Consider the following 18077-nt stretch of genomic DNA (forward strand, 5'->3'; position numbering starts at 1 on the left):
ACCCAGGACAGAGTCCTGATGGGGGGAACAGCATGGATCCTAGCCTGGACTTGAAGGTCCATGAGGTCAGGGGCCATGTGTGTTTTGTTCGCTGCTGTTTGCCTGAGACTTAGCAGGATGACTGACCCCCAGATCACGTGCAGGGGTCACATTTGACCTGTGTGGCCACACAGGGCCCCTTGTTCAGAAGATCCTCATACTTGGTTTAACGCTGTGCTGTTGCCGTAATGGAATTTTTAATAATGTTTGAACAACCTTCTCCCCCTCAACACAAACATTTGCACTTTGCACTGGGCCCCGCAGATACGTGCCTGGTCCCAGTGACATTTAATAAAACTGTGGAGAATGAATGAGGGAGTGAATAAGGCCAGGGTTACTCCTCCCACCACCTGACACTCAAGCTCTGGGTTCAGGTGAGAAAAAAAGTTTTTGCTTCACCTGATCTGAAGTTCTGACCTCTTCCAGTGATGAGTGGCAGTACGGCCATCCCTGCATGTCAGGGAAAGCCTGCCTCTGGCCACACACCTGGTCTGACTCAGTCCTTCAGCAGAACAGTTCCCTGAGACTTTAATCCAGGAAATTTCCCAAGGGAGATTATTTAGTCTTATGCAATAATGGGGGGAGTTAGTACTTAGGTGCTGGTTGGGCTCCACCAGATTCAGCCCTGTTCTTTTGTTTTTGCTGTTGGCAAGTTGGACACCCAGGGGAGCCAATGTTTTAGTTCAAGTCTGAAAGCTGGAAAAGACTAATGTCCCAGCTTAAGCAGTCAGGCAGCAGGGAGTTCCCTCTTACTCAGCATTTTTGTTCTATTCAAGTCTTCAACTGATTGGACGAGGCCCACCCTTGTCAGAGAGGGTGATTTTCTTCACTCAGTCAACCAACTCAAATATTATTCTTACCCAGAAACAACCTCACAGGCACACCCAGAATAATATTTGATCAAATGTCTGGGTGTCCCATGGCCCAGTCAAGGTGACATATAAAACTAATCATCACAGGGAGTAAGAGGAAGATCCTTAAATGAAAACCAGGGCTATTGCCCGATGAGGGGAAAGGCATGTGGGTGGGGAAGCAAATGCTGCACATCCAGGAGGAGTAATTCCTCTTGGGCAGACAATCACATGGGGTCTGATGCACACAATTTTGTTTTTTTCCTCTCCCTAAGCAGAGACACTATTATAAAATGAAGTCTTGCAAGAAAGAGTTGCAACTGGATATGAAGCCTAACAAAGAGAATCAATGCATTACATATTAATTATAAATTAATCCCCATTTATGCATCATTCAAATGCATTTCTAATATTTTTCATTTTGTTGGAATGGGATCTTCAAATACAAAGGGAAATTTTCATTGACATGCTGTCTTGTATATCTTGCCAAATTGCACAAAAAAAAATACAGGTAGAATCTGGTTTTATAAACATAACCAGATGTCATAATTACTTGGCAAGTATTAAAATTTATTTAAACAGAGTTGGTTCTATAGTAAATGGGACAGGATTGTTTTTGAGAGGTGTAATACTTAATATTTCCTATGAAGAATGGGAAAATATAGTATAGTTGAAAGTAACCAGGATTTGTATTCTCATGTTATCATGTAATAGCTGTATCAGCTCTAGGAACTTGGAGAAATGACCCATTGGTCCACATCTGTGAAATGGAAATCATACCTGTAATTTGGACAGAATGACTTTGCAGAAGTTAAGAACCCAAAGTGTATAAAGTGCTTAATAAAAACAGCGCCTCTTTTCAATGTCAATGCTGATTTAGGGGCTCTCTCTCTTCTCCCATTTCTTTGCAAATGCAGCTCTACCTCAGCTCTGCAAATAGGAACTCATACATAAGTGGAGATCCACCTCCTACAGGTAACTTTTGTCTGAATAATAAAGCACAAATGGGTTCTTGCGGCATTTAGACCCTTCATAATCTGACTTCACCTAAATAATTCCACTGTTTCCTTAGGTTGAGTTCCTTACGTGATGCTAATATTAATAGTCTTAACTTTTTCCTTCTCGTCCTCACCAACACAGGGCTAGCTGTAACGAATCTTAAATGTACTAGCTGTTACTGTCTCTGGTCATCCTTTTTAACTTAAGAAAGCATATAAGAAAATCAGTTTAATGAACCTGCTGTAATTTACGTGCACATGCGTAAGAGCAATTCACTCTCATGACATTATTGTGGTATTTGTTCCGTGTTTGGACTTGAATCTGCTAGAGGCACCCTTTACTCTGAGCAGTGTATTGGAGAAAACTAGACTCAGGGAGTCTGAAGCTTTCTTACAAAGAAGACACCAGCTATCAATCTATATCTGTATCTCCACATCCTTCTCTATACTATGGGCCTAATTATCAAAAAGAACATCAACTTAGTTACAGGTTAAGTGGGCAAAAGTCAGTTCTTACAACAAACATTTACAGATTAAGCAAATAAATGTAATTTCTTCTAGCAGTCATGCTTTATGAGATTTGTGCTCATCACATTAAGGATTAAATTTGCAGAAATTTTAGAAAAATGTAGTTAACTTCTGAACATCTCAGAAAGCCTCTTGTTCCTTCTCAAAAACTTAGGACAATAATGCTGAGGACTTATTTAGACTTACATCCTTTGCTTCTGATGACTGAATAGCATCACAGATGGGTGGAATGTGAGAATGACCTAACCTTCCTTATCTTTACTGAGAAAATGAATGCACAGTCATGTCTTAAAAAAGAAGTCTCCCAGATGTTATTAAAGTAACATGTAATCATCAAATGAAACCTGAGAAAGTACAAATGAGAAAAAATAATTGCATTTCACGTCACCACCCTGAGAAGAGTTTTACATATTTCTTCCTATATATTCTATCTATGGGTGGGTTTAAAAATTCTAGGTAGAATCACAATGTGTCCATTTTATAGCTTGATTTTATCACTTACTACTATGTCTGACATTATTATACATCTGTTAACATTAATATTGGGGGGAGGGTATAGCTCAAGTGATAGAGTGTGTGCTTAGTATGCAAGAGGTCCTGGATTCAGTTCCCAGTGCCACCTCTAAAAATAAAGAAATAAACCTAATTACTTCCCACCCCCCCAAAAAACTAATATTGATTTCTACCTGAGTAACAAAGTAGTCCAAAAACTTAGAAAATGTAGAAAGAGCTGTAGAGGTCAAGTAAAAAAATCACCTTGAATCCCTGACACCCAGCTATAAAACCACTGTTGTATATTAACATTTTTATGTGTTTCATTTCTATATTTTTCTAAGTATATCCATCTATATCCCTAAAGATATGCTTTTGAGAACAAAATTGGGATTGGAATTTTGTATCCTATCTTTTTTTCAGCTTGGCTTTCCCATGTCACTATTTTCCAAAACCGACATCATGATAAAAGCAAATTACTGTGGGCATCTTATGGGCTGAACCCTTAGGGTTGTTCAAATGTTTCATTCTCATAAACTAACTGATTTAATAACCACACTTGTACAAAGATTCTATTTCTGGTTTGAGACCTATTTTCTCAGAATAGGTGGCCAGAAATAGAATTATCCTTAAAACAATCAAAGTGCCTATTCATTTAATTAAACTGCTCTCTAACCATTTCTAAGCATCCATCTCTTTTCCGAGTGGCCGTGTATGAGCGTGAGGTCAGGGGCTGATTTTTTATTTCTCTTTTGCCCCGAGAAAGACTGAAGAGACATCAGTGATTGACAGCAATGGTTTCCGTGACGCCTTCCATCTCATTCTTCGCTTATGGCTGGACATGAACCACATTTCTCCAAAGAGATTAGTCATGATGCTTTTTGAGGTTTTACAAGCATTAAGCAGCAGTTGAGGGATCACTTCTCTCTGTTAATTGTTTTCTGTCTTTCATTTACATGTGTAACCCCCACTAGCTGATGGTTACATGATGGTGGGGGGTGGTCGTGCTGGTTTGTGGGCTCAAGGCTGACTTCGTTGTGGTTTAAATATCCCCTCAGCCTTGTCTCTTCATTAAAGCCCGTGCCAGTTTGACACAAATGCAGCCTGCAGGTTACTTGAGTATGTGATTTACACAATCCAAAGCCTTGAAAGTCCGCACCAGGTCCGTGATTGTAATTGGTGTGTCCCATGGCAATATGGTAAGGGTGTTTTTTTCCTTCAGCTAGCATTTCGCCTCACAACAGCCTAAGCAATATTGCAGCTTTTTGTTTGTTTTTCTGTCATTCCATCCCTTCCTGATTGTCTTGGCTGAATTTGCCATGACAAAGGAATAACTTTTCTCTAAAAATAACATCTTTTTAGGTTCTTTGTGGCAAATAATCTAATCCTGTACCAGACTCAGCCATTGAAGAATCTGAAAAAGGGGTTTGGAATGCGCACAGAGCCTCTGTGAGGGCTGAGGAATCTGTAGTGAAGGCAAGCATCTAAGGATGACATTGAGATGACCTTGCAAGACTGTTGGCTGCGACCATCTCAGCACCTCTGGGGCTGAGTCACTAAGGCCAGGACCTTCTGCTGGGACTCCCTTCCTGCTCCTCCCTCTGCCAGGCTGCCCCCATCACCGGGAATGGATTCCCCAGGCACCTGGTATCTCTTCTCACTGCTCTCTTAGAGCAGTGTTTCCCTCTGCTGAATATGATTGGCTGGACCTAAATCCTCAGACCTGCATCTCAGCTTCAAAGATGCTAAGAAATTGAGTTCTGACCTCTAGAATGGAGAAGTGACACCTGTGACCTGGAAATTTCCCCCAAGTATAGAGAAAAGTATTCAAGAGAGATTTGGTGGTCACAAACACATCAGTTGCCCACTTCACTGCAAGACAGCTCCTTGTCTGAGCAGCACCTGTGTGAAGAGGCTGCCTGGCTGAACACTAGGTGTGTCCCAGGTTCCGGGCAGATCCTTGCTGAATGAATCACGCTAGGGAATTTATATTTTAATTTGACGATATGCTGTGAATGCTCCTTATAACAAGTTCTGACTCCTTTCTCAAGATCCAAATTACCTTTGAAACAGGTTAGTTTAGTGAAAGTCTCATAAAGACTTTAGAACAATGCATATACACTGGAGGGGTTGGGGAAAATGTGACGCTTTTTTCCAGTAAAAACTAAGGTGAGAATTCAAACTTGAGAGAGATGATTATATTTTGGCTCAGAGACAGAGCGGTTTCCTTGCTCTTGTGCAATCTTGCTTGGTGCAGCATAGACAAGAATGTGGACAGTTTCTGAGGGTTTGCAAAAGGAAAAGAAAATGTCAGAATCTGGAGTTACAGCGCCACCTGGTGAAGGAGGAGAGAGCTATTCAGGCCACGAGTCCACATGATCACTGTGAGGCACATAGTACTAGATCTACCAGCCGGGAAAAAAAAAAGTGAATGGAGATATTCTACGGACTCTTGTACATTGTTACTGAATGAATCCATCAACAGCTATATTGTATCATACATTACGGTGTGAATTCCTAAATACAGTCACTCATTCCGTACACCATTTATTCATTCGCTAATATTTGTACCTACTTCCCTGCGATTATTGATGTTGCGATTACAGAGATGAAGGAACAAACTTTGTTTCCGTGGATGCTCCCAATGTAACAGGGGAGACAGAGTTCAAAAGGAAATGTGCAGGGGGTGGGGGGCTACAAGGGTGCTTAAAGAGGGGTGCTGCTCTTTCTGGGTCCTGGATGTGTTGAAGGGGAGCTTCCTGGCTGGGCCTCCCAGAGTGGAGATTTTACTTAAGATCTCCTCCCTTAGCAAGTGAAGCTGGTTTTCACTTTAAGTCAGAGATGTTTAAATGCTCTATTAAAATATATTTATTCTAAATTTAAAAGACAGATGATTTTTTTTTTAATTTAGAAATCCCTCCTCCTCCCAGCTAAGAGCCCCTCTTCAATCCCTCCATTCTGTTTTTCTCTGTCTCAGCATCTCATTTGTTTTCCCCTTCATGCCCTTGGCACCCTTTGTAATGATTTTGCACTTTTTTTTTGTTTTGTCTCCCCCTCTGCTGTTCATTTCTGCAGTGCCTTTAAATTTTGCTAGTTTGTGAATTTTTCAATGAATGAGTATCATTGATGGAGCTGCCAATATAAACCAGATCCTTTAAAAAGATTTAACCCTGAAGAAACGTCTTTATTCGACAAATGTATACTTAGAGCATATGAGCTGGGCACGGGGAAGACAAAATGCAGCAGGCTTGGCGTCTGGAGCTGGGACCCCAGCAGAACTGGCAATGCCACGTGGGGCAAGTGCTGTGGAAGGGAGAGCAGAGGGGGCTATGAGACCCCGCCCTCCCACTCACCAAAGAGGAAACTGGGACTTTGAGAAAGAAGACTTGTCTAGAGCAGTTCTCAAACTGTGGAGATCTTTTCAGGGGATCCCGGAGGACCTCCCATTTTCAATTACATATCTAGGTGAGATCAGATTTTCTTCATATATGTCAATTAAACAACGTATTGCAAGAGACTGCCTGCAGAAGCAGGCATGAGAATCTAAACTTCCATTAAGCCACACATTACAAAGATCTGCAAAAATGTAAAACTATGCCATTCTTTTCAAATTTCTTTTTGTCCTAGAAAATATGTTTATTTTTAATTTCAAAATGTCACAACATGCAATGAGTTTTTAAATTATTTTTGATTAATAAATACATTCAAAAGTTCTGCTCTAATTGCTAGAATGATAAACATCGATGAATATAGAACAGAAGTTCTTTGGCAGTCCTCCATAATTTTTAAGAGTGTAAAGGGATCTAGAGACAAAAAAAAAAAAAAAAAAAAAAAAAGAGAGAGAGAGAAGAAAAAAAAATCAGGCGGCACATGTGCCAGAGTAGGGTAATTGCTGAATAGTACTGTTGAATAAATTAACTTCTGGGAGTACTTCCTGGTTATACCAGCTGAATTATCAGGGCACAAACAGCTCACATGCTATTGCCAAGGTCATTCGCTCCCAGCTCTTTTTTTAGGGAGGTTTGTGGGATTGACGGAAAGGAATTTCCCTTCCGTCGGCTTGCGGTCTCTGCGCGCTGGGCGCCCCCTGCTGGCCGCTGCAGGAACCTGCGGCCGTCCCCACACCCCCAGTTTCTGTCGGCCCACAGGGAGACGCCTGTCCCTTTAATTGGAATGTACCAAGTCCTTCCAGGCTACATTTCCTCCCCGAGTCCCCAGACGTTAGGAATCACTGATTGAAGATCCAATCGGAGGGAGTGTGGAGGCCGCGTTTTGTTCTGCGGGAGTCCTCGGCCGACGCGGAGCGAGGGAGGGCGCGGGGCCGGGGCGGGCCGTACGGACCCTCCCCGCCTCGCGCCGTAGTCCAGTCCCAAGATGGCGGCCACCATGAAGAAGGCGGTGAGTGGGGCGCTCGGCCGCGGGATGCTCGGCGGGCGGGCGGGGTCGGCCGGCGGGGACCCGCTGCGGGATGCTGGGGGCGCGCAGCGCGGGAGCCCGGCGTGGGGCCCGAGGCCGGGGCTCCCGGCCCTGAGGGTGGCTCCGGGGCGAGGCCCGCCCGCGCCCGGCGCCCTGGGGTCTTTTGGGGCCGAGGCGGGGCGCCCGGGCTGAGACCCTTAGAGGACTCGGGGGCTCCTGTCGCGGTGCCGAGGATGACCCTGCAGAGTCCGAGGATCCCGCCGCCCACGCCTCGTCCTCGGGGTGTGGGCAGCCGGAGGGCCGGGCTGACTGCGGTTGGCCACAACGCTGGGCGCTTTACCTGGGTCATCAGTTTCCCGCACAGGTTCTCGAGGATGGGTGCTCCTCGCACCTTCATTGCAGACGGGGAAGCTGAGGCCCAGAGAGGTGGAGTCACCTGCCCAAGGTCACGCAGCTGTGAGGAGCAGAGCAGGACCCCGCGTCTCCGGAGTGTCTGGCCCCCAAGCCCCAGTGCCTAGTCCTGAGCCACCCATATCCACACCCGATGCCCCTGCGCCCTCCAGGCTGAAACCATGTGCACTGAGGGTAGACGATGGGCCAGGACCCAGAAGCCGCCCGTTTCTTATCTGTGATCCTTCCAGGAACTTAGCAAGGGACGTCCCTCTCCCACCTCCCCCCACCCCCAGCTTTACAGATGGAGAAACTTAGACACGGAGTGGTTAGTGGCTTCAAAGTGACTCAGCTAATACGCAGAGCTGGAGTTCAGACTCAGGTTTTATTTTGTTTTTCCCAAAGCCCACCTTTCATTGTCCTAAGGAACCAAAACTCCCATTTCAGGGCTTATAACTCAGTAATTCTACCTAGATGCGTGAAGGTGTCTAGATAGGAGAGAATTAAAATGGAGAGAGGCAAGGAAGTAGTGACATCGGACACCCGATATTTCTTGAGGCTTTACCGTGCGCTGGGCACGGTTCTAAGCACAGTGCACATACATTATTTATTTTAATCTTATCCTCCTTTTTAGGATGGTGCTGGTTTTATCCTTATTTTATAGATGAGGAAACTGACGCATAGAGGCAAAGTTAGGATTTAAATTTGTAAACATGGGCATTGTCTCTGCAGAGCCTCTGTTTTTAACATCCATGGTGTCTGATGAGAGTCCCCTGGCTGAAGGGCTTTGCTTTGTAGGTTTCCTGCACGCTTGCTTTCATTCCACTCCTGAGATCATCCCGGAGCTCGCTTCCATTGCTTTCCCATCCGCAGCACCTGATCATCTGAGCCGCCTGCTCTCGGTGTAGGGTGACTAGTCCGTCCCAGTTTGCCTGAGATTGAGAGGGTGCTAAAACTGGGAAAGTCCTGGGCGAACAAGGATGCGTTGCTCATCCCACTGGTCTGTCGTCCACAGATTTCTTGCTGCGTTCCAGAGTAGAGTTTAGGGCCATGGTGATTCAGACAGGCATGAAACTACATGAGATTCACCTGGCCTCCTCTGTTTTGTATTTGAATTGGGCCCTCTGTTAGGTGTGGCCTTTCCACAGAAGACAGTAGTTGTGGTTCATCCTCGTTTGACAGATGTAGAAACTGAAGTCCAGAGAGATGCGGTAAGTGTTAAAGAAAATAGTAGAAGAATAATTTGAACCCCGGGCTTGATTGCAACATCTTTGATTACCAGCATTTTTTTTCCTTTTATTCATTCGACCAACTTTTGGAGCACGTGCCACGGCACAGTCTCAGTTTTAGGCGATGGCAATAACATAACAATGTGAGCAGTGATGAAGTTTTCTCCCCTGATCCTCAGAGCTGAGCATTGTAGAACTCAAACGCTCTGGGGAGAGGTGGGCATTGCTCAGTCGTCACACAGAGAACTGCAAAATTGACAACTCCAGTAAGGACTATGAAAGAAAGGTTCTTATGAAATGTGAGGGTTGGAATAAGGTCTGCCTTGAGATCAGAGAAGGCTTTCCCGAGAAGGTGGGATCTCTCTGATTCCCTAAGGAGGAGAAGAGAGTGTTAGAAAGGCAGGGAGGCATCCCAGACGGGGAGCACAGACCTTGATAAAAGGGTGGCCAGAGAGGTGGTGGGGAAGAGGTTGAACCACGGTGATAAAAAAAAAACGTGTGGAGGGGTAGGTGGCGGCCAAAACATAAAAGAACATCTTCTTTATCTCAGTAGGGCTCTCATAGATGCAGCGTCTTCCTGTAGATGATGTTTCTGGTGCTCTGAACAATTTCTGATAGGTTAGTGGCGGGTGCCTTTTCCTCCCTCCCACTCTAAGGGAAAACAGGGGCATGCCAGTGAGTGAGACTGAAATATCCTAGGGCTAGCCAGCCCTTCAACTTTAATAATAAAAATTGTCGGCAATCTGGAGTACCTCGTATTTATAACACATCGCTTCCCAATGGGTCATGACCTTTTCTGGAGAAATGTGAAAGTGAGAGGATTCAGTCCCATCGTCTCTGAAGTTCTGCTTTCTCAAACCTGGTCCTTGGCCGTGAGGGAGACCGAAGAATGATTTCTGTTTGTCATCTGGAGTGTAAATGCCTCCTCCGAGAAGCCCCCTCCACCCCCTGTCCCCCCAGCACTTCTACCCTCTCACCTATTTTACTTTCACCATCAAAGTATCCCATCTAGCAGAAAACCTTGCTTTTTGCTCACCTCCTCTACTGGAATGTAAGCTCGCCGATATTCACGAAGGGAGGACCCTTATGAATACTCTTTTCACAGTGCCTCGCACATAGGAAACACTGAATAATACACATGACTGTATGCATGAAAGGTGAATAAAAATATGAAGCAAAAATTTCTACTGTAGAAACTGGGTAGGTACCTTTAAAAACCAAAAATACAAGCAGGCTAAATTGGCCAGAATTTCCTTTTAGGTTTTTAGAACCATGAGGGACCCAGCTGTCAGTGCAGGCTCTACAGGTGAGACCCCGACTTGGTGTGGAGTCTGACGGAGTGGGGTTCCCTGTCCTCCCAAAGTCCCATGAGAGACTGATTCTCCAGATAAGGGTGCAATCAGGGTGCAGAGAATTTACATTTTCACCTTGAATCTTGAGGAGTCCTATTCCTCTGAGACCTAGCAGAATTTTCTTTCACATCTGGGTCTGTTCTTTTTGATGATTTTTGGTAAATGTCATTCAGGAAATAAAACACATAGCTGTCATTTATTGAAAGGCAAAGTCCATCCTCAGGCCCTGTGCCAGAGGGCTCATTCTGTCACCTCTGCAGGGTAGAAATGGCTTCTCTATTTTTACAGATGACAAACTTGAGGTGGTTTCAGAAAATCGAACAATTTGTGCAAGGTTCCTGCATGCTTGGATTTGAATCCAGTTTGCTCGCTCTGTGCTTTCCCAAGTGCTAAATAACGCCTTGCTCCTTCAGTTATTTTGGCTTTGTGAGCGGCAGTAACTGCATCTAGCTTCTCTTAAAGCAGGAGTTCCTAATCTTTGGGGGTGTGGGTCCCTTTAAATATCCGGTGAAAGCCATGAAGACTCTTCCAGAAGAAAGCACGTACAACACACACCATTTTGCATACAGTTTCAGGGGGTGAGTGGACCTCTCAAAGTCTGCGCGCCCCCCCCGTGAGGCATTAGTACCCAACCCCCCGCCCCCGGCCACCAGCGTGGTGCTTCCAGTAACGCAGGAGTGTTCTAGATCAGTGAGATGAAAACGGAAGCCGCTGCTGCTAGTCATGGAAGGTGCTGGCTCCTCGTTTTCGGGCAGCGTGCAGTGTAAGCGGCGCCCGCGGGTTCGCCTCCCACTCCGACTTGAGCCCTTAACCCCCGTGAGGGAGCCGCCGCCACGGAAGTGAGCTGCAGGGCCCGCGCGTGCTGGGGCTGCTGTCGGGGAGGCCACAGGAAAACGCCTGCTTTGGAAAGATAGAGGGCAGGTGGCCAAACTCTCTGTGCAACTTTTCAGAAACCGTGCATCAGCGAGTCGGATGGAACATGATTTGGATTCTGGTTCAGAAACAATGGGTTAAGCCCCCGTTGTGTTTCAGGCAAGCCCGGTGCTGGGTGCTTTCCCGGGGATTGCCCCGTTAAAGTCTCGCGATGACAAATGCATCTATAAATACATCTTCAGGCTTTCGGGGACTGCGTGTCTAAATTCTGCAGGAGCCGGAACGCTGGAATTCTCTGTTCCGTGTTCCCTTAGGGAACTGAAGAGTCCTTGTGTAGGCAGGTGACTTGAATGCCAACACACCCGGTGCACATGGACCTTACTTTGGCTTCTGTAGTGTAGCTTAGTGTTTCCAACCTCCATGCTCCTAAAAATGATGCACAAGGTTAAACATTCAAAATTATATGTATATTGTGACGTAAGGATTTTTTTGAAGATATTTGCTGAGTCTCTGATGATAATAAGCCTGATGCATATTTATTGGCTGATGAGAGCCTGGGAGAGGGGAGGGCTAAATTCTAGGTGAGTGTCTTTATATCCCGACCACTAACCTCCACGTTGCTTGAGACAACAGGTTGCCTTTCAAAGAAAAGAAACAGAAGTGTGCATATTTTATGTTGTTGATCATGAGAGACCAGGTGAAAGGATGGGGTGTGGTTATTGTGAACCATTACTGTTAAAGGCAAGAGCTAAAAATAGTGCTTGTGGAAGCTATAACTATATATCAACTTCCTCCTTTAAATTATGATCAAGTGCCCTTGTTCCTGTTTTATAAATGAGGGGAGACTCTAAGGTAGTCTGGTATCAAAAAATTGTTTTAAACCATGTGGTCCCTCTTTGAGAATCTGATGAAAGCCATGGACTTCAGCTACCTCTTGCAGATACGCATGATTGAGTGTGAACACACACACACACACATACACACTCACACTCTTTCGCCTTTATTTCCAAGAACTCATGGACCTGTCTGGACTCTAGAGCCAGACTACGCGGATTGAAACTGAGCTTTACCACTTACTGGCTGTATGGCTTTGGGCAAATTACTTAACCTCTCTGTGCCACACTTTCTCCAACTGTAAAATAGTGATACTAATGATCTACTTATTAAGGTTGATTGGAGGATTAGCAGAGATGATACAGGACTTAGAAAGTTCTTCTTACATAGTAAGTGCTCAGTAAATGTTAGCTATTCATATGACTTCATAGATGCTTTGTCATCTCAGCAGCCTAATTTTATTTACAAAGTTAATCACATAGTTTAAAAATATTCAGTTTTTATCATTTTACAATGAGTTATACTTTATTCGTAATTAAGACACATAAACAGGTTCTACATTAAAATGAACATAATTTTTACTATGCGTATGTGGAATATAGTTACGAAAATGCATAGTGACCCTAAAGCCAGTGTATCAGTTGGATTAAAAATGATAGAAGCTGTCAGATTTGCCTCAACAAGCAAAGCAAGTTTTACTTTGAGAGACTAAACTAGTCAGAGGCATTTACCAAACTTAAATACCACATCACTTTTGCTCCCTGGGTTATTTTAAAAGAATGGTCCGATTTGAGAAATTCTGCTTGAGGCCAAATGTTGACTGACTTGATTCAGGACTTATTCTTAATTGTTTTTTACATTTGAAATGTTTTTGCAGCCTAGGCATTATTCCATAGAATATCAGAAGAGGTTATATGTTCATGAACAAATCTTAAGCTCGTGGAGCAGAAACTTAGTAAGGCCTGTGTTTGTGATAATCTGAACTCCTTGTGATTCTGGACTCTCTGAGGGCAAGTAGTTTACTAAGTTATTTCAGAGTTATAGTAAAAACTAACCTATAGCTTCTCCATTAAAATCAATTCTCCAAAAGTTTCAATGCTTTTTTCAGGCTGCAGAAGATGTCAATGTTACTTTTGAAGATCAACAAAAGATAAACAAATTTGCACGGAATACAAGTAGAATCACAGAGCTGAAGGAAGAAATAGAAGTAAAAAAGGTAATTGAAAATATGTATCTTATTTAAGAAAAATAAAAGTTCTTCATGCTATCGCTTTTAAAAACTAAATTCAATGATACGTGATGATATTTGTGGTGGACAACATGATACTCTCTAGTTAGGGAAGGGAGACACTGGTTAAGGGAGGTGAGATGACATGTGGATTGTTGAGGGGTGTGACTGTAGGCTGAGGGTCCAAGAGCCACATCTCAGAGGCCTGGGCTGGTGATGGAGCTGCTGTTGTCAGCCAGCTGCCTCCTCCACGATGTGGATACTGTCCCACCCTGGACGTCAGGCCTTGTGCCCAGCCTCTTCTCGTGCAGCTCTCTGAGCTGAAGTCAAGTTCAAGTGCATTTGATTAGGGGAATTTATGTTACTGTTTGCTTTCCTCCTATCATCAAGCAAGGTTGAGAAATGCAGGTTTGTATTTGTGTTTTTGTTCTGTTATTGGAAGACAGGATTCACAGAAACAAACTAGGAGATATTTTAAGTGGCCATGGGTACCCGCTGTCCACTACAGGAGGCTTACAGCAGTCTGGAACTATGTAGAGGACAGTGAGCCAGTGAGCTCTTAAGTGCTGCCTTATGAAATGCTGTCTAAAATGTAAGGAAGTCTTAGTTTAGTGTGATAATACCTTTGTGGAAGGGTCCCTCAAAGAGTTGATATGCCCAAATTAAAATTGGCTTTTAGCCTCTATTAGGGAATTTTGAATACATTTTTCATAGCTGTTTACTTTTGCATTTATAGAAACAACTCCAGAATTTAGAAGATGCTTGTGAGGACATCATGCTTGCAGATGACGACTGCTTAATGATACCTTATCAGATTGGTGATGTTTTCATTAGCCATTCTCAAGAAGAAACACAAGAAATGTTAGAAGAAGCAAAGGTGTGTTGAAATTTTTTCCTGGGTGATAAAGTCTTAACTCTTAAACTAGGATTTATGTCATTGTAAGGAATGTGTAATTCTAGGTGGGAGGGAAATAAGGTGTGCTAACTAACATGCTATGGGTTCTTACAGTGTCCCAGGCCTGCTCTGAATGCTTTGTAAGCATGATTTTATTTAATCCTAAGGATGACTCTATGGGATAGGTACCAGGAATCCCAATTAAGCATTGAAGAATAGAGGCTTAGAGAGGTTAATGGGTCTGAATCATAGTGACAAAGGGAATGATCTTTTGACTCCAGAAGCTGTGCTCTAAGTAGTAGTATTTAGAAAGTACATACTATCATAAAGTAGAAAAAAAAAAAACCACCTCTAGTCCCATTACCAGGGATAATGATCCATAATGAACGTTTTTATGTATTTCTTTTACGTTCTCTCCTCCTATTTCTCTGTGTATTTTTGCTTACATTTTGGTCAGTTAACATCCCAAGAGGAGTATTTTCTTGTTCCGTTCAATGTTCAGAATTTATCTGGCAGCCCTTCACTGGGAGTCTGCTCTGGGCCAGCCACATGTGCTTTACAAACATCATTTGTGACGACTGTTGAACGTCATGCTGGTGGACGTTGATTCAGCTCACTGTCCTCCTGTTGTTACGTTCACTTGTTTTCCTATAGTAATATATTGTGCTGAGCATTCTTCTACGTAAATCTTTGTTCACATTTAGGCAGTTCTTTTAAGGAAATAATCAGAGGAGTATAATTGCTGGGGGTCAGAGTATGAACTGATAGACAAGCTTTGGGCTTGTTAAAAGTTCAGATTGTTGGGCCCAAGCCCAAGAATTTCTAATTCAGGAAGCCTGGGGTGGAGCCCCAAAGCTTGTATTTCTAACAACTTTCCAGGTGATCTGGAGGCCACCCTTGGGGAACCACTGGCCGGATTTCTAAAAGAATAACTGTGTCAGTAGTAGGCATTCTTCTTTTGTTCCTGATAGTGGGTACATACAGTATTTGTGTGATTTCGTTGTTTGTCATGTTTAGGAAAAAGTCTTTTCTGATCCTGGCCTGGAAGGAATTTCTGACATTCCACATGTTTCGTGTGGCCAATCTGCGCTTTCAAAGTCTAGTTCCGGGAGCCTTGTAGTTAGGGGAAAATGTCTACCAGATTTTGATGATAAGTTGTTCTTAATTAGTGGTGGCAGTGTGAATTTTTACCATTTCCTCTAGTTTCTTAGTTATTTTTGTGGAAGTTGAAAGAGGCTATGCCAGAAGCCAGGCCTGTGATAAACTGTTTACCCCAAGTGTTTGTGTATGGTTCTTTCTTTATTAGGATATGATAATTTAGGAATTCATTTTCTTTTGCCTATTCTGTTTTTCAAGTCAGCCAAAACTGAGAAAAACTTTATTTTCTGTAATAAGCAAAAATAGATCATGAATGAAAAATGCCCACATTCAGACTTTTGGTTTAGATTTAATTATCAGTGTTATTTAGCTGCCTGTCCAAGTTTAGAAAGTTTTTGACCTAAAATTCTCCCCAAATATTATTTCACCCACAGATGCTCAGAAATCATCCAGTTGAATAGAATTAATTTAAACTATTTTTTTTCCAGAAAAATTTGCAAGAAGAAATTGACGCCTTAGAATCCAGAGTGGAATCAATTCAGCGGGTGTTAGCAGATTTGAAAGTTCAGTTATATGCAAAATTTGGGAGTAACATAAACCTTGAAGCTGATGAAAGTTAAACATTTTATAATACTTTTTAAATTTGTTTAATAAACTTGAATATTGTTTAACATGATAATTTCCCTTCTTCAAATGATATGGAAAGCAAAATTTTTTTTAAAATTTTCTTTTATTTAATGGAAACTTGCCTATTTTCACATGTCTTGCTTATTTATTTTATATTTTTAAAAGAAGACAGTATTCATCTATGTATTTTGCATAACAATTATATCAACTGTAGGGGCTTTATGTCATGTTATTAAAATCAGTTAAGCAATCGTTTATGTTTCTATATTATCATTTAGAATATTTGTGCAATTTTTATTTATAAGAAAATTTAACAGTTGACATGCACCATGTTGTTGATGGATGTCTATTTCGGTTGCTATTTAGAGATGGTGAAAGCACCCCAGGATCCAGCCCTTACATCTGTCTGCTTTTACTCACCTCACAACTAAAACTGTGTCGGGTCCTAAAGCACATGTATGTCTTTACTTAAATATGTGTCGTATATATTGTATCTAAACACGTATCTTTCACATATCTCTCACCTTGGTAAAGGTCCGCAAGAGGCAGAGACAAGTTGAGGCATACTGAACTTCATACATAGAGCAGGAAAATGGAAGAATATTTTAGAAACCAAGGGCTATTTCAATAGAAAGAGATATTTAGTGTTTTTTAAATTAGAAGTTTCAGACTTTAGTGCTTTGTAATTAATTGGAGTTTGTACTGATAACGATGTGGAAGTTAGGTAACTGGGTATTTAAAAATAAAGCTTTTTTTCTTAAATGAAGATTATGTTTACTCCCTACTGCCCCCCCACCCCCGAAAGATAAACGGGAATTTGGAATACCTAATTGTATTAACTTTCCAGCAGATGGCACTGATATGCCAGAATACCAATGGAAGCATCATAATACAAACATGGCGGTATTTCTAGGATTAAATATACATAATTTTAGATGAAATGCCATTTTTTAACTTTCAAGGCTAAGTATTGCATATGTATTTTTTGGTTAAGTGTTTAGAAACAGTTCAGGCTTAAAGATAGAATGTTTAATTCTAAAATTCTTCACTACTTAAAGGCAAATTTTCCCAAATAGTGATACTCAAATTCTAGAAAATGACTCTTACAAGGATATTTTTTTCTTGCATTTATTTGGTTAGTGTTCAGTTACAAGTGGAGACTGGAAAAATGGATTAGTCAGGCTGTAGTAGCCTAGATAACACCCTCAAATTAGAAAAGTTGGAGAAAATTTGAGCCAAGATTCTAAAGGTGGAGGGTAACCACTAGGAGTGTTCTGTACCCACAGAGGTCAGGGAGGGGAGTAGCCACCCCGTTCACTGAACCCAGGGAAGGGCTGCCTTCATTTGAAGTGGAACACAGCCAGTCTGAGACATCCCTTCTGCGACTAAGCTCGGGGGCTGGACACCCTGACCTCACCCTCCCTCCAAAACCCAGCTGGTTCCCAGCACTGGCCAAACCCAGTCAGAATCCAAAGATGGCCCTTAGACAGTCTTTTTGTAGGGCCCAAGGGGAGGTGCATGGGTGGATCTGGAGGGCCATTTGGACAATCTAACACGGGGTGGCTAAAGCTGAACCATTTAGAAATGTTAACAATGAAGGCTCACCTGACTTATGAATTTTATATATAACTGGACAGGACTTAAAATTTGTGAGCACATTAGCAAATAAGCCTAATACAAGAAACGAACACTTAGTAGGGGAAGGGCGGGGAATACATTATACATTTTTGCTAAATTTGTACCTTTAAAAAAATTTACCAATGAATTAAATTTATGAATGACATCAGAAACATTTGATTCCCTTTTAAAATTCACTTCTGAAGTCTCCAGAAGCCTTTCCTTATTTTTCTTAGTTGGGCTAGGTGAAGGCTGTGAACAGAAGGTACTGTATCTGAAGAGGCAGCTAACATTCAACTCCAGCCATATAGAAGTTTTGATCTGGATTTGTCACCACTAACTTTTTTTGGACAGGAATCCTGATTTTTATGTTCAATCACTATTTTTAGAAAGTTAAACTAACTTTCTTTCTTTCTTTCTTTCTTTCTTTCTTTCTTTCTTTCTTTCTTTCTTTCTTTCTTTCTTTCTTTCCTTTCTTCCTTCCTTCCTTCCTTCCTTCCGTCCTTCCGTCCTTCCTTCCTTCCTTCCTTCCTTCCTTCCTTCCTTCCTTCCTTCTTTTAAAGCAATGCAGGCTAAACAACAGATATTTGTAGAACAAATTTGACCATCA

At 42.5% G+C, this 18077-nt stretch overlaps 1 protein-coding gene across 1 annotated transcript; it reads left to right on the forward strand.

Moving 5' to 3' along the window:
• The first annotated feature begins 7072 nt into the window (after positions 1–7072).
• Positions 7073–16616, forward strand: PFDN4 (prefoldin subunit 4). Its single transcript, XM_006206645.4, has 4 exons — positions 7073–7306; positions 13111–13218; positions 13967–14107; positions 15712–16616. The coding sequence occupies exons 1-4, from the start codon at positions 7283–7285 to the stop codon at positions 15841–15843; spliced, it is 405 nt and encodes a 134-aa protein (XP_006206707.1). The 5' UTR covers positions 7073–7282; the 3' UTR covers positions 15844–16616.
• Positions 16617–18077: the final 1461 nt, after the last annotated feature.

Source organism: Vicugna pacos, chromosome 19 (assembly GCF_048564905.1).
Source record: "Vicugna pacos chromosome 19, VicPac4, whole genome shotgun sequence".
Lineage (NCBI taxonomy): Eukaryota > Metazoa > Chordata > Mammalia > Artiodactyla > Camelidae > Vicugna > Vicugna pacos.